Here is a 24505-nt window from a genome sequence, read left to right as displayed (position 1 = left end):
CTACAAGCATCTGTGAATAATGCTGATCACCAGAATAATGTCTTTGTGAATGATTTGAAATGCAGTTCAGATGGAGTAAAAATGATTTGCAGAAACAAGCACATTTGTTATTTATATGTGGAGACTTTAAGTGGCAGATTAGATGTTTAAACTGTCTGCTCTGTTGTTTCATTGTTGCAAAGCAGCCAAACCACATGATCCTCCTGTCTTTAAGAATACACAGGCATGGACACAACTGGAGATTAACACTTAAAAGATCAAGATGGCAGCAGCTGGGGGAAAACTTTGCCCCAACATCATACAGTATTTCTCAGCAGGGTTGATTAACACCTATATGTTTGCCAAATCAAAGGATTTTGGAAGTGGGAAAGAGAAAGTTATTACATCTTTGGACCTGGCAGTTGTGCCAGGCATTTCCAGATTTTTGTAGGTATGTAACACAAATTAGCATTTATTGGCACAGTTCCGATAACATACTCCTATTTTTGTCTCACAGGTCAAGGTAAAGTATCTTTCAGTCTACCCAACAAAAATTCTCCAAGATATCAGCATGTCATTCCCCATGTTGATTCTTCTAAAGAACATCTGAAATCATTTATCAATTAAATGCTGGATTTGCTGTATCTTTATATTGTGAGCTTTCCTTCATTTTTAATGTTACTTGAGCCTGAACCAAACCTTGAAGTTATAATCCTTTCAATTAGCTAACGTGCTTTAATTCTGCAAGAAACCCATGCCCCATATTCCTGTTAATATTGTGAAATATTTTGGGTGCATGCTTTCACTGGGTTAAAGACTTGTCTATTAATTCTACACTAAATTCCTGAGAGCAGTCCTCCATGGGATCCAGCTGCCTGACGTCCCCCTGCAGATTTAAGTTGCCTATAAAGCGGGGCCTGCAGCAGTTTTTTTAAACAGTGATGATATGCAATGTCTGAATCCAGGATGGCAGTACTTATGTTTGGCAGCCCAAATGTTGAGGATTGCAGGATCCTTGGAAGCAATTGACTGGTGCAGGACACCAGCCTGAGAGAGCATCCACTTTTCCCCCACCCCATCCACAATGAGGGTGAGAAGCCTGCAAGAAGACCTGACAGAGTAAGGGACTACAGCAGTGGGCAAGGCTCCAATGTGAGCCACAGCTTTTGGCAACTGGCTTCTCAGAACCAGGTATCGGGGCCATGATTCACATAGGTGCTGTTGGCGGGGGAGACCTGCACGTGTCCTGAACCCCTCCGTCCCCACGTGCAACAAGGACAAATTCCCCTTGTTCTCGTGTATCACTGCATCCAAAATATCCTCTGGCATGTCCACCACCTGCTATGTGATCCCACGAGTAAACATTTTCTCCTTTCTGCCTTCCACAGGGACTGTTCTCTCCATGACTTCTCAATAACCACTCCCTTCCCACCAATCACTTCTTTGGCACCTACCCCTTTGCCTGCAGGAGGTGTTCCACCTTACACCCACACCTTTTTCCTTAGCACCATTTGATGCCCTAAACAGTCCTTCCAAGTGAAGCAGCACTTCACTTGTGAATCGACAGGTGCTCCCGGTGTGGTCTCCTCTATGTTAGAGAGACTGGACGCAAACTGGAAGATCGCTTCATTGAGCAGCTAATACCCTATGGCCACCCATTTCAATTGCCCACCCTACTCCTTTTCTGACATGTCTGTCCATGGTCTCATGGACTGCCAGACTGAGACTGCCTGAAAATTGGAGGAAAACACCTCATCTTCCATTTGGGGACCCTCGAACCGGATGGCATTAACATTGGAGAAGTTTCCATTAGTTCATCTACCCCCATCTTTCCCATGTCTCCTTTCCTCTGCATAGTCTCTCTTGCTTCCTTTTTTCCTCTGTCTCCTTTCCCCCAACTCTGCTTCAAAAGCCAAAAACTACCCTCCTTCCCCAGTCAATTCTCCCCTTTCCTCTCCTGTGTCCTAGCCATATCCAATTAACACCTTTTGTCTATGGTCTGAACTCCTCCCTCTGCCTATTTCCTTCTCCCCAACCTTTTAATTCAGATGCCTGCCTGCTTTTTACTCCTGCCCAGAAGAAGGGCTCAGATCTGACACGCCAGTTATATATCTTTACCTCCTACGGATGCTATGATACTTGCTGAATTCCTCTAGCATTTCTGTGTTTTTACTTCAATTGAAATTTCAGCAGACTTCTATGTTTCACTCTTGTTGTGGTTCAGCCAAACTGCCTGATGCTCTTTACAATTGATACTGATTTGGTTTGAGTGTGCTTATTGGGAGATCATTATGCATGTTATACATTCTGGGTAAGAGTGGTCTTTATGGACAGGTAACTGGTGTCTTCGCCTGTGGAAGATTTGAGGCTTTGAATATTAACATTTGTATCTGCTGACTGGGTAATGCCACTTGAAATTAATATATTAAAAGTATTGGAACAATCTTGCCATACAGAAGTGTTTTTTTTCCCACATTTTTATATACCTTTATAATATTCTTGTCTCTAGGTGTTAAACAAGCTCTTTGGCTGACCAAATCTAAGTTGATAGATGGCCTTCCTCAGCAGATATTAAGCATAGCTGAAGACCCTGCATATCGCATTGTAAACCAGGATGAGCGAGTTAAGTTGGCTATCAGTCATGCTCGTTTTTGGAGTGCCCCTGAAATTCGTCCTAAAAGGGATCGTTTTTGGTAAGCATATCCATGTTAAAGTTTGTTATTCTTTATTTATACAATTCTTGAAAAAATTCTACATGGTGAATGATAAACAGATTTCATCTGAAGTAGGTAATATTTTTCACAGGGAAAGAGAGATTCTAAAGTGTACTAGAAAATAGATCAGACTGCTGAACCTCTCAATGCACAGTGGCAGAAAACAAAATGGTTTTGGATTAATTGTTAAATCGTGCAAGTTAAAGTATAAAAACCCAGGAGTTAATAAGTTTGAAACCAGATACTTGATTGTGAATCTTTGACCAAGTTCAACTTGATATGTCTCAACAATCAGCATTTAATCCATTTTCGGATTCAAACAGTCATCATGAAATCTAATGTCTGATTGTTAATTCAGAGATTGTTACATTAATAATATTTGGCCTTTCAAGTAAACACAGATTTTAATATCTTACAAAACCTTAAATTTTGACACCATTCTAAATTGATTATATGTTTAAAATATTCTATTTTTGTCCCTCCTCTTGCTGCATACTACCATAGCCAAGAGAAATGCATGGGGCAGATTTCAGATGCTATTTATTGTGTAATAAAACAAATATATTACACAAAATTACCATTAGTCTTATATAAGGCAGAGAAAGATGCCATCAGTATTGCCCAGTATTGCAATCAGAGAAAGAGAAGCAACAGAGTCCCCACAGAGTTACTGAGTGTAACCTGACCTGCAAACTCTGCAGCCGCGTAAGACTCCAGTTCCGTTTAAAACTGAGCTTAGACCCAAATTTCCAACAAGATAACTAAGCTTCAGTGCCCAGGGCCATTCAAGAGTTGTTCTTGCCCTCAGCACCTACTTTAATCATAGTTTCAATACCTGGTTCTCACGAGCCAGTTTCCAGCAGCCACGGCCAGGTTTGTGTCCTTTGACCTCAAGTCATCAGAAGCTGACGGTCTCTTTGGTTTTCTCGCTTGCAAGTCACCAATAGCACCCCGCCCCCGCGGCACCCCGCCCCCGCGGCACCCCGCCCCCGCGGCACCCCGCCCCCGCGGCACCCCGCCCCCGCGGCACCCCGCCCCCGCGGCACCCCGCCCCCGCGGCACCCCGCCCCCGCGGCACCCCGCCCCCGCGGCACCCCGCCCCCGCGGCACCCCGCCCCCGCGGCACCCCGCCCCCGCGGCACCCCGCCCCCGCGGCACCCCGCCCCCGCGGCACCCCGCCCCCGCGGCACCCCGCCCCCGCGGCACCCCGCCCCCGCGGCACCCCGCCCCCGCGGCACCCCGCCCCCGCGGCACCCCGCCCCCGCGGCACCCCGCCCCCGCGGCACCCCGCCCCCGCGGCACCCCGCCCCCGCGGCACCCCGCCCCCGCGGCACCCCGCCCCCGCGGCACCCCGCCCCCGCGGCACCCCGCCCCCGCGGCACCCCGCCCCCGCGGCACCCCGCCCCCGCGCTACTTATTTTTCCAGTCTGGTTGTGTATGAGAAATCTATTAGTTTTGTGTTGCTGAACTAACCTCATTGAATTTTGATCCCAGTGTCATAATTTTATAGTAACTACTGTTCCAATAATATTACTTTGATTTCAATATGCAATCAAGTCATTTCTAAGTTGTGATATTATATCCTTTGTTGTTGACAAGGGAACTATTCAATTGTACAAAATGCTGTGATCCATTCTCGCTGACCTGCCAGGAGACTGGCTAAACTTCATATAGTTACGTGGACTTCTTTCCAAGTCTAGTGACTATTTAAAGCAACTCTTGGCCAAACATCTTGTTTTTGTACTTCATGATTCTCTGTCCTGATACAAGGCTTGGCTTTCTATGATATAAATCTTAAATAATTGAATTATGGAATTTTAAAAAAAAAATCTGGAAGTAATTTCAGTGAGTTGGTCACGGTACTAGTTTTGTGGTTTTGAGTCTGTCATGTATCTAATGTTTTAATAAGACTCTTACAATTTAATTTTGTATATTAACATGCTTTGAAATACTGGGAGACTTGTTAATTCATTATATCATGTTGGCAAACCTTTTAGAGTTTGAGTAAATCAAAACTTATATCAATCACATCCTTCAAGGTTCTTTCTAGTTGCACTTTGAATCTGGAGAAACCAAACTCTGTTCAGTCTTGTGGGTACTTAGTCTAATATCTCTTCTTATGACATTTTTGTGTGACTGTAAAATATCTTGGATGTTTTCATACTTAAAAAAAAAACGTGTAATACAAGTGCAAATACAGTAAAATCCCCAAGATCTGGAATACCAGCAATTGGCAGCGTCAAGCAACCAGCAAAAAAAAAGCATAAAATAAATAGGTTAAAAAATACACAAGTTAAAAATTGGCACCCACAGCGGTCAGTTCACCAATCAACCTAACATGCAATCTCAAGCAACTGGCAAATTCACTTATCCGGCATCTACCAATCCCCAATGGTGCTGGATACCGGGTAGGTTTTACTGTACTTAATTCTCTTTTTCTTGTTCTATTATAAAAATATATATTGGCTTGTTGTCAACAAACATTATTACTCCATTTATCATGATTTTGGTAACTTTTATGTCAACTCTGGTTAAATATTTACAATGCAATTTTATATGTAAGCAGAAAACCTCTCGATGGTCTTCCAGCTTTCTATTAATTTCTTGTTGTTGCTAGCATTTTGATTTCTCTTGGAGATTTTCCCTTGCATTTTGGGGTAATATTTTATTTCTTGTTGATAAATAACATTCACCACACAATAATTTCTGTTCAACCACATCTCTTGTTCTAATGACATTTATCCCTTGAAGCATAGTTCTTACATTTTCTTCAGGCTTATTTTAGTTCTTGTTAATTTTCTGGTTATTTTTGCTGTTCCATTTGCCGTAAATTGGCTCACTATGGGGCATAATGTAGTCTCTAATGGGTTCTGAAATGGTATTGAAATATGGTTTCTGCAAATCTGTAAGTCTCATCAGAGCCAGGCTGTATGAAGAATGGAGATTTGTTATAGAATGCCTTGGTGTGCTGTAAGTGTAGTAATATAAGTATGATGGCCAATTTACACAAAATAAGTTTTATCACATGATGACGAGATAATGACTAACAGATCTTTAGTGAGGTTAAAATTAATAATAGAACTTCCCTGATTTTTAAAAAAATAGATAGTTGTATCCATTGGACCTATCTGAGGGAAGAGAGAGCATCCAAATGATGGCACTCCATTGATAGTGCTGCAGTGTAATAATATCAATGTTGTTCAAGGTTTCTGGGATAGGATGTGAGCCTACAACCTTCTCGGACTAAATCAAAATGGAATTGAACTATTTTGAAAGCTAAGTGGACATTTGGCTTCACAGGTGTGTGTGAGTATTCAGGTATGTTTAATTGCTGCTTTGATGCAGGTGCAAGAGAGCGAGGCTTGATATAGATATATATAAAACATAATATTTCATAAAATATTTAATTATTTATATCTATTACTTACACACACACACACACACACACACACACACACACACACACACACACACACACACACACACACACACACACACAGAGCGCGGGTGTCTGTGGACCCCAAACATTGATTTTAGGATGCCTGGCTAACAGCCACAAACTCAAAAATTGACTCTTATGACAGGCGAGGGGGGGGGGGGGGGGGGAGACCGGCAGCACGAATCGGGCAGGGGGGAGACCGGCAGCGCAAGTCGGGTGGGCGAGGAGGTGGGGGAAGACGGAAAGGGGTGGGGGTGGATACAGCAGCACAATTCGGGTGGGCTTAAATTCTGTTTTCCTGCTTCCTGAATCATGACATATATGCATCTGTTCCGTGAGTCGGCTGTAACACAGTATGAAATCTTGGACTCCAACTACCACATTCTAATGAGGTTTTACTGTATATAAAAACACAAAATGAACATTTACAATATTTCAAATTCAATCCCTATATATAGATATAGAAAAAGAAAATTCCCTTCTCCCTCCGACCCTCTACAACTAAAGAAAAAAAGAAAAAGAACAGGACAAAAGAACCACAACAGGAATATTTCACTTTTTGATATTTTATGGAGAAACGAATACCTAGATATTTTATTCCAACATCTGGCCATCTAAATTCAATTACTTTCTTACATTTTTCATAATTCCCATTAACTAAAGACATAATTTCACTTTTATCTCAATTAATTTTATAACCAGATATTTCTCCATATTCTTTTATTCTGAATTTAAGTTGTAAATAATTTAAATGATCTGTTAAATAAATCAAAACATCATCTGCAAGTAAATGTATTTTGTTCTTCCTGATCTACCTTAATACCTACAGTCTTAGAATCCTATCTTATTAATTCAGCTAAAATCTTCTTTTACTAAAACAAATAAAGCTGGTGACAATGGACAACTTTGTCTACTTGATCTAGTTAAATCAAAAGATGTAACCTGACCATTAGTCACTACCTTTGCACTGTTTCTTGTATAACATTTTAACCATTGATCCTAATTTACATTTCTCCAAACCTTTAAAGACAAAATTCCATTCTAATCTATCATGGCTTTTCAGCATCTAAAGCCACTCAACACACATCTCCCCTCTTTTTAACTAAATGTATTAAATTAATCTCTATCGCTACACTATCTGCAGATTTCTGATCCTTAACAAATCCATTTTGATCCATGTATATTAACTTTGGTAAATACTTTGCCAATCTATTTACTAACATTTTAGCTAAAATTTTATAATCAACATTTAATAATGAAATTGGTCTATAAGATATTGGTCTCATTAAATCTCTATCTTTCTTCGGTATTACTGTAATAATTACAGATGTAAAGAATTCCAGTGGAGAATGTTTCTCCATAAATGGAGGTATTAAAAAGATACTTAAATTTCTTATAAAACTCCACAGGAAATCCATTTTTTCCTGGCACTTTATTATTTTGTAATGAACTCATTACCTCACTAATTTCCCTTGCCTTAAATACTACATTCAAATCTTTTTTGTTCCTGATCATTTAAACTAGGTAAAGTTATTTGAGATAAAAACTTGTTAATCTTATTTTCATCATGCAATGATTCCTATTGATGTAATTCAGAATAAAATTCCTTAAATACATCATTTATTTCTTGTGGTTTATATGTAATAAGCCCTGAACTTTTTTTAAAATTGCATTAATCTCTTGAGATGTCTGTTCTGATTTCAATTGCCATGCTAAAACTTTGAGCCCTTTCACCTAATTCATAATAACTGTTTTCTTTGAATTAATTTTTCAGTTCTGTGTCTGAAAAATGTATACTTCAGAAAGATTATTTTATAAATCCTTTTCTAATTTACCTACATCTTGTTCTGATTGATTTGTTTCTTTTATGAATTCCTTTTTCATTTTAGCCAAATAACTTGTTAATTGACCTCTTAAATGCACTTTTAATGCATCCCAAATAATACCTTTATTGTCTACTGAGTTAGAATTAATTTCTAAATATAATTGAATTTATTTTCTTATAAAATCACAAAATTCCACTCTTTTTAATAATGCAGTATTAAACCTCCATCAATGACATACTTTTTCCTCTCAAAATTGAGCATGTCAATAAAAGTAGAGAATGATCAGATAATATTCTAACTTTATATTCAACATTACTAATTATTCCTTGTAACTATGCTGATATTTTAAAATCTATTCTCGAGTAAGAATCATGTCCAAAAGAATAAAAAGAATAATCTCTCTCTTTAGGATTCAACTTTCGCCAAATATCAACTAAATGTAATTCCTTCATTAAACTTAAAATAGCCTTAGCCGCTTTAGCTTTCCTTAATGTTTTAACTGATTTATCCTATAATGGATCAAGATAAAAATTAAAATCACCTCCTATAAAAACCTTTTCCTGTACCTCAGCCAAAAATAAAAAAAGTATCCCTTATACAATTTTCATCATCCACTTTAGGTGCATAAATACTCATAATTGTCCACATTTCAAAATAAATTTGACAATTAATCAAAACACATCTCTCTTCAGGATCCATTATAGTATCTACAATTTTTACCAGTAATGTTTTGTCAATGAACATTGCTACTCCTCTTGCTGAAGAAGCTACCACTTGGCCCACCCAATCTCTTTTTTAATTTCAGATGTTCCTTCTCTGTCAAATGAGTTTCTTGTAAAAATGCAATATCTACTTTCATCTTTTTTTTGTATGAATTAAGTCATTTCCTTTTAATTGTACTATTCAGCCCATTAACATTAAAAGTAAGAAATTTTGTATATTCTTTTCATCCATTATCTTAGATCCAAGTCTCTTCCAATCCCATTCTCCCAAGTCTCCCTCATCAATACTAACCAGTTCCTGTGTCCCAAAGGAAAATGATAAAGGAAGAATTAATACAAACATATAAAAACATAAAATAACCCCCCCCCCCCAAGATCGCTAAGTAAAGAAACCACAGCACTATCTCTGTCCACTGTATGAGTCATGGCTCATGTCACAATATTGCACATAACAGCTCAAGCAAGTAAGGAAAAACATCTAACCCTTCCCTTAAGTGGAAATGTATATATAATTAATTATACATTTGGAAATAATAAATTGCCTGCTGCTTCAAGATCAGCATTAACTTGATCATCATCAATTACAGCTATTTCAGTCAGTTTCTGGATCCAATTCCAACTCTTGTTGACAGCTTACAATCTGTTTTGGCATAGCCCTCTTCAGTGTGATTTGTATCTTCAACACTTCTCTTTGTATTTCTCACTGAGGGATTAAACTCAACAATTCCTGCTGCTCTTCTTTGAATGTAGTAAGTGATTCTGCAAATCTTGGCACTTCCTCATCATCTACAAAATACCTGGATCATTCATTCACCAAAAATACTTTTAATGTAGCTGGATATCTGAAAGTAAACTTATAACACTTCTTCCAAAGAATCGCCTTTGTTGGATTAAATTATTTTCTTTTATCCACAACCGCCTTACTTAAATCTGAATAAAAGAAGATTTTATTTGCATCAATAACTATAGGACCCATATTTTGTCTTGCTTTTTGAACTGTGAGTCTTAAGATCTTTTCTTTGTCCTGGTATCACAGACACTTAGCCAATATAGCCAATTGACCCATTGATTTGGCTATGGCTTCCTCCGTAAAGCACCATGATCTCTTTCCCATTGATTCCAATTGGAAAATTCTCTTCTCCCTAAATGTTGGGAATCCAATTGTGAAAAAATTCCACAGGATCTCCAGTTCCTTAAATCTTCAAGACCAACAATCTTAACATTATTTTGTCTACTTTAATTTTCCAGCATATCCATCTTTTCCATCATTTCTTCTCTTTACTCAGAGAGTATCTGAATTTTTGACCCTTTCAATTCTAGCCATGAAGATATCCATATCATTTTTAACAATCTGCACATCCAGATCAACTCTTTGAAATGTTACTTTAACTTCATTAACTTCTGAAGCATACTTCAACATTTCACTTTTAACCCCCTTCATGTTAGATCTAACATTCCTAATATGAACTCTTATAACTTGTCATTGACTCATTATTAATAAGTAAAGATCTTTTATATTTGGGCCTTTATCTCCATATTCCGAAGCCCCCAGAACTTCATCTTTGTCTTCATCCGATTCTTCTTTATCTCCCTTTTCTGTTGGTCACCAGCTGTCAAAGCTACAGGTTTTTCTGACAGTTCTTGTATGTCAGATTACAATTCCTTAATCCCAACACTACTGTGAATGGCACTGTCGAACAACCATTCTAAAGCATGTTCATGTTCTTCATGCATGCGAGGGGATAAGCCTTTAAGCATGAGCATTAAGTTAGTATATTCTGCAGGGAAGATCTGAATAGATCCACTGCCATCTTTCCCAGTTTTCTCGGGAGGTGGCCACTGGCTTCAACTGAAAGAAGGCCATCATTTTGCGTGTCACTCGCGGGGGCTTCGGAACTTGAGGCCCCAATTCCATCTTCAAGGTAGGCCGCTTTTTTTTTCAATTTTCTTTGTAATCTTTACTCACAATTTTCTTGTCTCTTGCTGTTTTCCTTCTTCTAGCTGCCATAACCACCAGTGTACAGGCAAGTTCCAAAGGTTTTTAATATACTTTAATTTTAAAAATATTTAATTTGGGCTTTATATTTTAATCGCCCGAGAGAGTCATGAGTCCGCCTCCTTCTCCTACACCATTACACTCCACCCACTTGCTTCTCAGTTTTGATCTCCTTTGGAGTCTGTATTTGCCATTTTTCAACATGAGGACCAGAGTTGTGCCAATGAAAGTCAAAGAAGCCATTATGAGGCTGAAAAACAAGATTAAAACATTAAGAGGCATTGCCCAATCCTTTGGATTACCAAAATCAACAGTTTAGAACATAATTAAGTAGAAAAGAGCTTACTGGTGAGCTCAGTTATCGCAAAGGGACTGGTATTCCAATAAAGACCACCACTGCTGATGACAAAAGAATTCTTATCATAATGAAAAAAAAACCCCAAATGTATGTCCGACAGATCAGAAACACTCTTCAGGAGGCAGGTGTGGATATGTCGATAACTACTGCCTGGAGAAGACTTCATGAACAGAAATACAAAGGTTACACTGCAAGATGCAAACCACAGCAACGGTGGTATACTTTGGATCTTGGGCAGTTCCTTTATGCCTCTACACCAGTGGTTCTCAACCTTTTTCTTTCCACTCACATACCACTTCAAGTAGTCCCTATGCCATAGGTGCTCTGTGATTTGTAGGGGATTGCTTAAGGTGGTATGTGGGTGGAAAGAAAGTTTAGTAGGGGATTGCTTAAGGTGGTATGTGGGTGGAAAGAAAGTTTAGTAGGGGATTGCTTAAGATGGTATGTGGGTGGAAAGAAAGTTTAGTAGGGGATTGCTTAAGGTGGTATGTGGGTGGAAAGAAGTTTGAAAACCACTGTTTTAATCATACCTAATTGGCTTGTTATATGCTCGGTTTCATAACACCAAAGGAAATGGGCCATTGACAATTTTTCTCAAGCAGAATATTTCAGTAACAATTGAGTTTAGAGCAGTGATTCGCAACCATCCCTTCCCACTCACACCTTAAGCAATCCCTTACTAATCACAGAGCACTTATGGCATAGGGATTACTTAAAGTAGTATGTGAGTGGCAAGAAAAAGGTTGAGAACCACTGCTCTACACTTTGCCCTTGCCATCAATCTGATACAGGTTAATCTTGATTTCATCTTTCCTCAAGACCTTTTCAGAATTCTGCAGGCTCTATTAAATACTTGTTAAACTGAAATCTGGCCATCCTTTCTGTGGCTAACTTGTGGTTTGCGTCTTGCATTGTAGCCTCGGGGGGGGGGGGGTGGGGGGGTGGTAGCAAGATGACGTAGAGTCTAGACGAGTAATCTCAACCTCTCTGGCCAGACTTTTAAGTACCTGTTTTTTAACTCTTTGTTTTCAAGTTTAAACTTTTTAAATTTTAGTTTAAAATATCAAGGAATTATTATGGCCATTAATGGTAAAAAGATTAAACCTCAAGTGCAGAAGAAGTTGCATTTTTGAAGTGCTGAAGATTTGGGGCTCCAGGCTTAATCTCTTCAGTGTCTAAACCCCAAAGACTGCCTGTGGGAGCTGGAAAAAAAAAAGTCTATTACTCACCAAGTGAAGGATGGCGCTGGAATTACCCGTTCTCTGGAAGAAGGTACGTGTTCCTAAGAAGTGGACCCCGATTTGGAAAGCCTTTCCATTTCAACGGAGGGAGCACGCAGGAAGACGACTCCATTGTTGGAAATGCATCAGGAAGCACTTCAATCTGAAGAAATCACTTACCTTCGTGATTTCATGAAAAAACAATGAGATGCGGGGGGGAGACCAGCAGCGAACCCCTGAGGAAGTCAGGGTGCCGTCGCTGGGATTCCAGACCGCAGTAAAACTTTTAAAATGCCTTCTGTTGAGTTGCAGCAGGAGCTGCAGTTACCTTGTTCTACCACTACGTCAGAGAGGGCAGGGCTGAGCTTTTCTGATCTACAGTGTATGCAACTAAATGATATTGTTCAAGCTGTAATAAAACCTTTGACATTTCAAATGAATGAAATAGCTCAAATGAATGCTGGTATAATTCAGAATTAAATATGGTTAAGACACATGTGGATGCATCTTATGAAGAATTTAAAAAAATTCAGACTGATTTTTTTGGACTGTAAACAAGTGGCTTCTAACACAGAAAAAGCGTTGAAGGTTGAAAAATCAGTCATAGAATTGGGAGAACACGAGAAGGAGCTCGAGAGGAAAATAGACGGAGAATCAAAGCAGAAGGAATAATGTGAAAATTGTTGGTTTGCCAGAAGGTATAGAAGGGCATTGAAACCTCTATTTCTTTTCAGAAATCTTCTGACAGGCTTCCTTTTCTAATAACTATTATTGAACTAATTGGATTTCAAGCTCAAATCCTGGAAGTGATGGAGGGTGACAAAATAGAATAAAGAGAAACAGCATTCTTTTTTTAAACTATTGTTCCTTTTTTGTTTAGCCCTGCACTGATACAGGACCTTCTACACTTGTGCAGGATCCAGCAGCCTCAATTTCCTGCACTTGGAAACAGGATGCTGGCTGAAAATTACCGTGTTTCGGCAACATGGGAGAGAGGTTAGTCAGCAAAGTTTCTATTCAAGTAGTGATTACTGAAAGTGGAAAGGAGGAAATCCTTTTCTTAACATTGTGTATTCATAGAAACTAATAGATGTTGAAACATACAGCACAGGTGGCAGATATACAGTGTGTGGACTCTGCCTTTGTAGAAACATTTTATAATCACAGATTTGTTCAAATTTATCATCTGATTGTACAACTGAAAGTAACAGTGTTCTTTGGTCCTCAGTACAAAAACATAAACACAGAGAAATTATACATATTGTAAGGTAAAACATCATGAGATGGGAATGTGTAGGGAGTTACCCTGTACAGGGCAGTAACAAGAAGGGGAGGTGTCCTTGTACTCCTGTTAGGTAAAACATGAGATGGGAATGTACAGGGCTGTAACAAGATGTGAATGCATCCTTGTACTTACAAGATAAGAGAGACATTGATGGATTGAGAGGCAGGAAGCTAGCAGGGAAAGGATAGCAACAGTTTTAGTCATTGGACAAGTAATGATATGATGATGTTCTAAGCACATATCCAAGGGTATAAAAAATCACCATTTTGCTGATAACGGCAGAATGCATTCTCCGACTAACATGGTTAGTCGCAAGTGTTACAATCCGGTAATAAAGAACAAAGAACCCTGATTTCGACTCAGTCTGGTGTTTGTCTCACTCATTCATGAACAAAGCAGACCTAACAATATGCAGTACATAGATATATACACATACAAAAAGAAATAAATATTGTTAAACAAATAGTAGAGTCTCAGAGGGTTTTGTATTCAGCAGTATCACTGCCCATTTCTGGATGTTGTTTTAGTTGCTCCTGGATGTGTCTAGGAACTTTTACAGTGTTGGAATAGTATATTGTCTGGATTATTATCTGCTATTCTCATGGAAAACATTTTAATTCACGTCTTGCAGATGTTACAAAAAATACACATTTTCCTAGTTTGAAGTGAGTGTGAGATCTAAGCCCCCAGTGACTTGGAAAGGAATGTGGCAAAGCTTATCTGGTAAACCAGTGGGATTTCTAAATAGTCAGAAAAGGATTTGTCTGAATCTAGCTTTGATTATTTTTTTTTTAAAGTTCCAGTCAACTTGAATCAAACACTCTTTCAGATGTTGTTCTCTTGATTTTTTTTTAAACTTCCATTTGTTGTTAAACAAATTCTTCCTTTTATATCATTTTTTTTCTTTTGCCCACTGTTTCAAATTTGTGAATTCTTGTTGTCAATCTATTGCCAGATGAAAAGGTGTTTCCCTCTTTGTTCTATTGAAGCTCTTATTATTTTGAATTTCTGTATTATTTCATACCACAGCCGACTTTGCTGAAACCCATTATCTCCAATCTGACAGTCACCAAACAATTCCTGTGCAAGTTTTCTGATTATGATCAATTTAAGTATTTAATGTGGTGAAGGATAATAGAAACAACTCACCAATGTAAAGAAATCTAATATGTATTTGTCTTTGTGGGGGACTGTGGGTCCCTGGCAAAACCCTGCATTTATTATCCATAGCTAATTACTCTTGAAGAGATAGTAATGAGCTATTGTAAATTGTTGCGGTTGTATGCAGCGACTTTCTGCTGTATTTGGAATGAAATAATGTACAACTGGAGGTGGTGACATTTCCACATGGATGCTTCCCTGTTTGTGGTAGAGTATGGATTCAGGAGGCAAGTCAGAATCGCAACAGTGAATAACTGCAACATTTTTATAAATGATACAGATTGCAGTTACTGTTCTCGGGTGGAATGGAAGAATGTTTAGGATACTACACAATCAAGCAAGCAATTCTTGGATGGTATAAAGCTTGTTGTGTGTGCTACACTGATCCAAGCAAAGAATTCTTCTTCACCCTCCTGATCTGTACACATAGAATGGGGAGAAGTTTGATGTGTTGACTCACTGCAAAATGACCAGTCTAATGTGCTCTTGTTGATCCATTTGGGTTTGGCTGGTCAAATTTCTGGTCAGTAGAACCAGAATGTTCATGATAGCATGGTTGGGGGTGGGGGTTGGCCTCACATAGTAATGCGATTGAGATTTGTCACTTATCAGTTGTTGCTGTGAGCAGGTATACACTCTGTTGTGTAGTCATTCTCACTTATGAAGAAGTTGAAGATGGTTGAGGTGTGGAGTTATTCCTGCAATGATGTCTTCAGGTAAAGATCATTTGAACTTCAACAACCACAACTGTTTTCTGTGGTGAAAGGCATGATTCCAACTTTGTTTTCTCAAGGCGATTGTTTTCTCCTTGATGTCCACTGATGCCAGTTTTCACCAAGGCACGATACCACACACATTTGAAAGCTCTACTATCAAGGGGAGTCACTTTCATCTCATCTCTGGAATTCAGATCCATGTTCTATCTTTGAACTTTGGATCAGCGTGGTCTTAGCAAAATCCAAACTGAACGTGAACTACATTTATCAAACTTCACCCTCCTTCTCTCTCCCATCAATTCTCACCTTTCCTCCTTCCTGTGCTCCTATCCATATTCAATGAACACCTTTTTTTATGTTGGTATGTGCTCCTCCGCACCTTCCTTTACTTCTCGACAGTCTTTTAATTGGGACATCTGTCTGCTCTTTTCCCTTGAAAAGTAGCTTAGGCCCAAAATATATGTTCTATGTTTTTACCTCATATGGAAGTAAAACTCCTACATGCTGAGTTCCTCCAGCATTTCAATGGTTTCTTGACATCTGGTGGAACTTGCAAATGGGGGGGAATTTCAGGAAGAGGCCAAGGTGGACCACCTATTTGAGCTGTCTGGCTGAAAGTGGATGCAAAAACAACAATCTGTTTAGCATCCATGTATTGCCACCTGTCATTGCTGAGGATGCCAACATTCTTTTTTGAATATTTAAAAATTTTCCATATATGTAATTTACAATGAATTAATGCATCAATAATACATTTTGAAAATACATGATATTTATAAACCATCCCTCCCACTACCCCCCAGAAAAGAAATTTTTTAAACATAAAATAAAAAGAAAAAATCTATAAGGATTACTTTGAGATGCACAATCAAACACACAGGTCATTAATCAAGCTTCTATATAGACAATTTGGAGAGGATCAATACAGGACTCAAGGGGAAGGAAGAAGACTATTATATATTTATACCTAAAATTTACATATACTGTATTTGTTTCTCAAATTATATAAAGGAATAAAGTCTGAATTTCTGCATTCCATCTTTCCATACCCAAATGTGAGTCTGATTTCTATGGAGTTGCATTACATTTTCTTGCCACTGCTAGAGCAATTTTAACAAATTCTATTTGATATATTGACAATTTTAATTTGGGTCTTATCCCTTGTACATTCCCCAATAGGAATAAATCTGTATTTTGTGGAAATACATTTGTAACCTGCTCTTAAAAAGTTCCCTAAATCCACCCAAAACTGCCTTACTTTGGGATATGACCAGGTTGATTGCAAAAAAGTTCTCATCACTACACATCTAAAACATTGTGCTGATGAGTCTGATTTCATTCTATTTAATTTTTGTGGTGTAAGGAATAATTGATGTTTAAAATTATATTGAACTAGTCTATACCTTATGTTAATCGTATTAGTCACAGTCTCGGCATAACTCTGACTATCTTTGTTCATTTAACTGTAATATCTAAATCTGGCTCCCACCTTGTTTAGATTTAGAAACTTCATGTTTAAGGATTCCTGTTTGTATTTAAACAATTCATTTCTGTGTTGTTGTATTTTTTAATATTGCCCCTTCTGATGAGATTTTCCACTTCACTACAAATAGGTAATGACATAGCTGAACCTAAAATATCCTCTCAATTGGTAATAATAGAAAAGAGGTTACCAGTTATCCCATATTTATTCCTTAATTGTTGAAACAACATGAATTGACCCTGTTCATAACAATCTTTAATATTCTTGATCCCTTTACAGGACCAAATACTTAAAGACTGATTATCATTTGAAAAAGGTATAAGATAATTTTGAAATAATAGTGTCTTAGGCAACACACCTCCCTTAGTTCCATGTTTATCTTATTCCAAACATTATTTAAGTGCTTCAGCAGTGGTGTTCATTTTACACCAACCATTAATTTTGAATGCCATTTATATATGAACTCTTCTGATACTCTCTCTCCTTTTTTTCCCCAATTCTATTTTAGCCCATGCTGGTTTTCTGTCCCTCAAAAAAAGTAAGAAATCTCATTTAAGGCTGCTTAGATAATAATTCTTAAAGTTAGGAAGCTGTAATCCTCCCAATTCATACTTCCATGTTAATATTTCTATAGAAACTCTTGACATCTTACCTTTCCAAAAGAATTTCCTTTCATATTTATTTATATAAATCCTTAAAATTATTTTGGGATAATAATATTGGCAAAGTTTGAAAAAGATATATTCTTGAAAATATATTCATCTTAATGCAATTGACCCTACTTACTATCGGTAAATTCATCCATTTATTTAAATCCTCTTCAACCTTTTTAAGTAATGTTAATATATACAAATTTTAAAAATTATTGTGGATGCCAACATTTTCAACCCTATTCTCTTGCAAACTATTCAGTTGTGTAGCCACATTCACCACTTGTTTTGCAGAGGTTTGAATTTGTCTGTGCTGACCTTTCTGGTTAGATCTGTTTATTGCATGCTAGTTTCACCATTTAGAGTACGTAGTGTTTTGTAATGCAGCGTCGACAGGTTGGCAAATCTAGTGCTCTTTGTATACCCATCTGTTATCCTCAGTGTTCAAAGTTGACCCCTAGATTGATTTTAATGGTAAAGAATATGCTGGCCCACAGGGTTACAAATTGTTGAGTGTCTATTTCTGTGCCTGGTGTCAGCCCTTTACAAAGCTTGTTCAATTTAGCACAATTTTAGTTCCACTCACTGGAAAGCATTCTCATTAAGTTAAGCCCATATGGACAGTGTGGTGGTCATTGCTATCATTTTCTTGAACACAAGCAATATATGACTAGATTGAAGAGGATGATCTCAAGTCAGTTTATCCTTGTGTTGCTTCACTCGCAACTGCCACAGACAAGACTGCTGCTTCTTTCAGATCTTGGCCAGTGGTGCTTTTGTCATGATTCTCTTGTGGATGGACTTTGAAGCCCTGCCCTGACTCCAGTTTGTGCCCTTGCCTCGTTGTGATTCAGCCAAGTGTTGCTGAACATGGAGGAGCACAGTTTCATCAGCTGAGAGGGGTTTCCTTGCCAAGGGTTGACGTTAAGACTTCAGGGTCTGAGTGCACTTGGGGAGATGACTCCTGCCTACATTCTGCTGTTCTTTCTCTCCTCTGATGAACCTTTCATGTAGTCAGGCAGGGCACACCCACAGATTATGATGGAAGAGTCTATCACATTTTTGAGGGATCGTTTTCTGTAAGCCTACTAAATTAGGCAATTCTGCAAGATAGTGTTTTCAATTTAGTCACCAGATGCTCAGGAGAATTTAGTAGGAGGACTGAGATGGTAGTATCTTTATCATATTTGTATTTGATACCATAGTTGATGCTGGGTAGTCCATCTTGTTTTATTTACTTAATTGCCAGGTCCGATAGTGAATCTGGAGTAATGTGCAAGCAAGGGAAGCCTGGCAGATTTTCTTCCTGAAGAATATTTATTTTAAACTCATTATAAAAATTGGGCGGCACATTTGATATAGTGGTTAGCGCAATGCCTTTACAGCGCCAGTGATCGGGTCTGGGGATTGAATCCCACGCTGCTTGTAAAGATTTGTACATTCACCGCGTGTTTGCGTGGGTTTTCCCCAGGGGCTCCAGTTTCCTCCCACCGTTCGAAACATACTGGGGGTGTATGTTAATTGGGCAGCACGGACTCGTGGGCCAAAATGGCCTGTAACCGCACTGTATGTTTAAATTTTTTTTTAAATCTGGGTCACCACAATCCAGTAATTTTATGAACCTTCATTACTAATGACTATTTAAATTCCAGAGATGTCTTATTCTAGAACTGCTATATCAAATATAGTCAAAGTACTAACTTTTTGGAAAAATTCAAGGGGAAAAAATGTCATTAATTATTGGATTGGAGGAGGACATAAAGGAAAGGTTGGCAGAGTTCTTGGATAAGATTAGACTAGTTGAAAGAATGAGCAAGGTTTTCATTTCCTAGTGCACCATGGGTTGAAGGGCATCTTCCTATGCTTTGATTTATTTTTGAAATTTTGAGGTAGAAGCACTCAGTGTATTTACTGTATCAAAAATGTAAATAGTTATTCTGGTAGCTTATTAAATGTACTTTCCAATTGGAGTTAAATCTCCTATCCCATTTGTCTATGTCTGTATTGGTATGTTTTTTATTAACTGATCTTGAGTTCTATGCAGATTCTTAAGAGATTCCTGCCATTTAGCGACCCATCCAGCAAGTTCTAAAGAAAAATTTTTTTTTGCACAAGTTTTAATTTGTTTAAAGATTTGCAATTTTTGTTAACCTGGACTTGGTTTTGAAAGAAAATGTGAATAAAACATAGTTGCAATCCAAGATGTTCATGGAAGATAGATCCATGTTTAAGGTGCCTAAGGGTGTTGCATCCTCAGGACACAGGGTGAGGGGTAATTGAAAGAGAAAATAATTATTTGATCAAGATTGTGTATTGTCATTTAGTAAGTTCATTGAATGATGAATATTTTATTCTCTTTGCAGAGTCTGACATATTTCGAGTTTGTGGCTTGAATGGAATGCTCTTGAGTAGCAAGCTGCCTTTGCCAGCTATAGCAGGAAAAAAAGAGATATTAAGTACAGAACAGCACACCCTCCCAACTTTCTATCCTATTTCGCCTAATATTGACCTCCAGCTTACACATGTCTATGAATTGTATAATAGCACAGGTAGGTTTTTACCAGTAAGTTCTTTAGTACATGTCCTGCAGTTTCTTAATCATAATTTGCCAATGACAGTATTCTACCAAAAATAAAATAGGTCAGACTGTACTTTTGGAGAGAGAACTGTTGACATTTTGGACCAATTACTTTTTCTGAATTGGTAAAAGTTGGAGATAATGTTGCAAAAGAGTGGGGTAAGAGTTTACTCCCTTGTTCAAAAAAATACTCACAGTAAATCCAGTGATTTTTGGTTTAACCATGGTGACGTGGAATGATCTTGAAACATTCCTGATGAAGGGCTCGGGCCTGAAATGTTGACAGCCTTCTCCTTCCTCTGAATGCTGTGTGACCTGCAGAGTTTGTTCAGCGCTTTTGTGTCTGTAACCGCGCTGTATGTTTAAATTAAAAAAAAAATCTGGGTCACCACAATCCAGTAATTTTATGAACCTTCATTACTAACGACTATTTAAATTCCAGAGATGCCTTTGTGGGATTTGCATTCACTTGGATAAGTTTGGATTGATTTGAGAAAGTCAGCATGAATTTGTTGGTGTCCAAATGACATGGTTGAGCACTTCTCAATTATAATCTTGCAGTTATGCAATTGTTTTTGTGGACCTCCAAAAGAAATTTGAAAAAGTGCCTAATAATAGAAGTTTCTCCACCAGTTGACAGGGTCTGAACCATGACATTTCCTTTTCCATTGCTGATTTCCAATTGTATAGTTAAGTTCTCAGGGGCTGTGTTGGTATAATTTGCTTAAGACTTGGAGTAGTGTGCACTGGGTACATTTTCTGAATTTGTAATAAGCTATGAGGAATTGCAGACAGACTGGTAAGACACTGGTAACCAGTGGACAGGTTGCAAATTAAATTTAATTCTAATAAATATTGCAGTAGATGTAGCTGGGAAGAATAAGAGGTAAAATAAACAAGAATGCATAGTTGTAAGAGGTATAAGAAAAATTAGGTAAATGCATATAATTCAGTGAAAGTTCCAGATTAAGCTTAGAAACAGCAAACAGGACCAAGGCCTTTATGATTAGAGTACAAGAGCATAAATGTTTCCAAATGTGGTTTGAAGAACTGCCTTTTTGTTACAGAAACGGTAATCACCCTTGTTTGCAATTAATTTTGGACTCTTTGAGGGGTCTAGATTTAGTGGAGCAAAAAAAAATCAATTTCTGGGCAGATAGTCTCTTTTTCCATATCTTCACCATTAACAAACTTGATTGTTTTGTCACAGGTTTCCAAGATGGATACCCTTTTCCTCACGCACACACCCTGTATATAATTGATTCCTCAGTAAATGCAACATTATTCAAACCAGAACCATTGAGGGCCAAAATGATTATGTTCACATTTGCCAACGCCCTTGCAAGAGCCAAGATCTTATATGGTGTAAGTGTCTATCTCGCTGCTTTCAATAGTACAGTGCATTTATTGAAATGGCTTAATACCTGAATTTGGGATATAGTCCAAAACTTTGAGCTAAACCCAAATGCTATTAAAGCGACCTGGGAAAAACATGCTGAAAAGGGAGGAGAAAGTGCAGATTTATAAAATACTACAGAATAAATAGAGTCTTAACTATCATTATATTGTCTTGAGGATGGAGAAGGGGAATACACAAGTGTGTGTAGCAGAATAATGTATCTTTGGTGCTTAATGAGTCATTGCTGGACATAATCTAGGAAATAAATGAGGAAAATATAATTCAAAGCCTCAACATTCAGATTTATTGTCAAGCTCCATGCATGGCATCACATACAATTGAGATTTTTTTCCTGCAGGGCAGGCAGAATTGAATATTTTGCAAATTGAACATAGCCATGGAAGGGCTGAAATGGTCTTACAAACTTGTTGAGTTTTTCTTTTGATGTGCCAAATGACAGTGTTAGAGTGGATGTTAATAAAGCTTTCACAAAGTTACTCATCGATATAGATTAAGGCATGTGGGATCCATTCAAAAGTGGCTTAGTCATTAATGATGGGGTAGTGGTGGAGGAATATGATTTTGACTGGAAATGGTGTCCAGTAGTGATATATACTGTATATCTAAATCAAATAACCAAGATTTGGACAAGAATGACAGTTAGTTTGAAGATGACACAAATATTGGCAGAGTTGTAGAGATTGAGGGCAATTGTCAAAATATTCAATAGAATATAGACCAGTTAGAAATATGAACAAATGGCTTTTAATCCAGACAAGTGTTGCACTTTAACCACCGTTTCCTCTCATTTGATCCCTTAATGACAAGTTCATCAGGATTAGATACAAGAGGTTGGATAAACTTGGTGTGTTTTCTCCAGGAGATTGGAGAATCTGACAGGCATTCTGATAGAAATAGATACGAGAAAAAGGCAGGGTAGACCATTTTTCCCAGGATGGAAATATTGGAGAGGGGAAAAGTTTAAAGGAAATTTATGGCAACTTAATTTTAAATAGGTAGTAATAGGTGCCTTGTATGTCCTGCCTGGGTATGTAGATATGATAGTTACATTTAAGAGGTAGACAGACATGAACAGGCAGGGAATGGGAGAATGTAGAGCTTGTGTAGTTTAAATTAGCATTATGGCCAGCACATCAAGGGCTGATGGACCCGAAATATTCTAAGCTTTTAAAAAGCAGTAACAATTTGTTAAGAGGATGCAATTGGAGTGATGTTGTCAATATGGATGTTAATTCAAAATGTTACATGAGGAAAAAAACCAGGGACCACAACATTTTTCAAACTGGTGGTATTTATGGACTGTAGGCCAGAGTTCAGTTACACCAGTAGCAAATACAAAAGCCTGGCGCTAATGCAACAGTAATACAGGACCATTGGAGTATTGTGTGCAAAATACTGACTGGAGATATTACTGGGATGAGCTGTCATGATTGTATGATTATGGGTGGCACAATGCTGTTACAGCACCAGCTGTCTGTAAGAGTATTTTTTCCGGGGGGCTCTGTTTCCTCACACCATTCAAAACGTACTAAGGGTATAGGTTAATTGGTTGGCACAAGCCAAAGTGGCCAGTAAGTAAGTACAGTATGTCTAAATTTAAAACCATTCATTGAAGGTTACTTGCTGATAAATAAATGCCTATTTTTAGTGGTTCAATACTTAACCAGAATGCAATTGGCAAAACAATTGGATATGACCAGAGACTAAATACTTTACCTTGAGGGAGATGGATAAATACTTGGAACAAATGTTGTAGATATACAGAATAAGATGCTCATTTCTCTTTACACTGTAATTAAATGTTCTGTAATATTTTCTCCATGTAAATCTGTAGTTTGAAGTATAATCATAGTTTTTTTATCTCACAGGAAGAACCAAAAGTGTTGGACAATCCTATTACAATACAATGCATTGGTACAAATGGAAGGCTGTTCCAGTTTCTAGTTTTCCAGCTAAATACTACAGACCTACTGTCAAATGATGGGATAAAAAATCTCATTTGGTTGGATCAAGACCAGCTGCTGTATGACTATGCAAAGTGCCTCCCAGTCATCAAAAAGAAAATGGTCCAGGTAAGTCCAATTTGAACCAATGGGGAAGATCATAGTAATTGCAATGTTTTGAATCAGTTGTTTTTCCATTCTGCATCTTGCTGAACTTGATATGCAATTTTAATTCAATAACCATGGATCTAAGCAAGCTCATTCCTTGATTAGCACAAGTTGTCTAAATATTAGAATCCGCTCTTGCATAATTTGATTTTAAACATTGGTTAAGTAAGTAAATTAAAGAATGGATGTGTTCAGAATGTGGTTTCTTCTCCCTAGGTTCCTGCTGGGCTGTCTGGATATTCTCATGAGACATTCAGCAAGTTCCTTGCATTGTACTTGCACGGAGCTGTATAGAATCAGGAACAGATTTATTTATATGAACAATTGTTACATCCTGAAAATATCTAGGAAACAAAGGATTTTGGGTGGAAACCAGAATACAGAGTGAAGTACCATGGACACGGTCAAATGTGAAATCAATGTTGCCTAGACTATCGATTAGAGCTGAGTATTGTGTTGTAAAGATTCATTTTAAGACTGAATCATTTATAGATAATGGTACTTTATTTAAAAAGTTTTAAAACACTTGTATCCTCAATACTGTGTTTACATTTGATAGCATCTGTACTAAGGAATGAAGGAACATGCTATTAAATATATTTGTTTTGACATTAAAGGTAAAATTTAATTTTTTTAATTTCAATTGAAAAATAAGAGTTTCATTTGGGTTACATTAAATTGCAGCACTCTGTGCAGTTATTCAAAATGTAAACATTAATTAATTTCAGAAATACTGGGAGAAAAGCCAAGGTGGTTATTAAATGAATGAGCTGGGATTGCTGCAAGTATGTGGTCAGTTTCTGTACTCCAAGATTTTAACCAAGGGCAAACCTTTCATAATCACAAA

General features: G+C 37.8%; 1 protein-coding gene across 2 annotated transcripts in view; it reads left to right on the top strand.

Annotated features, from left to right (window-relative positions):
* mrpl37 (mitochondrial ribosomal protein L37) overlaps nt 1-24293 on the top strand; it is a 48892-nt gene extending 24599 nt beyond the window's left edge. Inside the window, exons 2-7 of one of the 2 annotated variants that reach the window (XM_069938056.1) lie at nt 2489-2672; nt 13135-13250; nt 19913-20098; nt 21338-21492; nt 23416-23619; nt 23875-24292. In XM_069938056.1, the coding sequence (XP_069794157.1) occupies nt 2489-2672; nt 13135-13250; nt 19913-20098; nt 21338-21492; nt 23416-23619; nt 23875-23952 (923 nt within the window). In that variant the 3' untranslated portion in view covers nt 23953-24292. Of the gene's footprint in view, nt 1-2488; nt 2673-13134; nt 13251-19912; nt 20099-21337; nt 21493-23415; nt 23620-23874 lie in introns of both variants that reach the window. The other variant, XM_069938057.1, reaches the window with a different exon arrangement.
* Nucleotides 24294-24505: the final 212 nt, after the last annotated feature.

Source organism: Narcine bancroftii, chromosome 5, assembly GCF_036971445.1.
Source record: "Narcine bancroftii isolate sNarBan1 chromosome 5, sNarBan1.hap1, whole genome shotgun sequence".
NCBI classification, from domain to species: domain Eukaryota; kingdom Metazoa; phylum Chordata; class Chondrichthyes; order Torpediniformes; family Narcinidae; genus Narcine; species Narcine bancroftii.
This window is presented reverse-complemented; position numbering and strand designations above follow the sequence as displayed.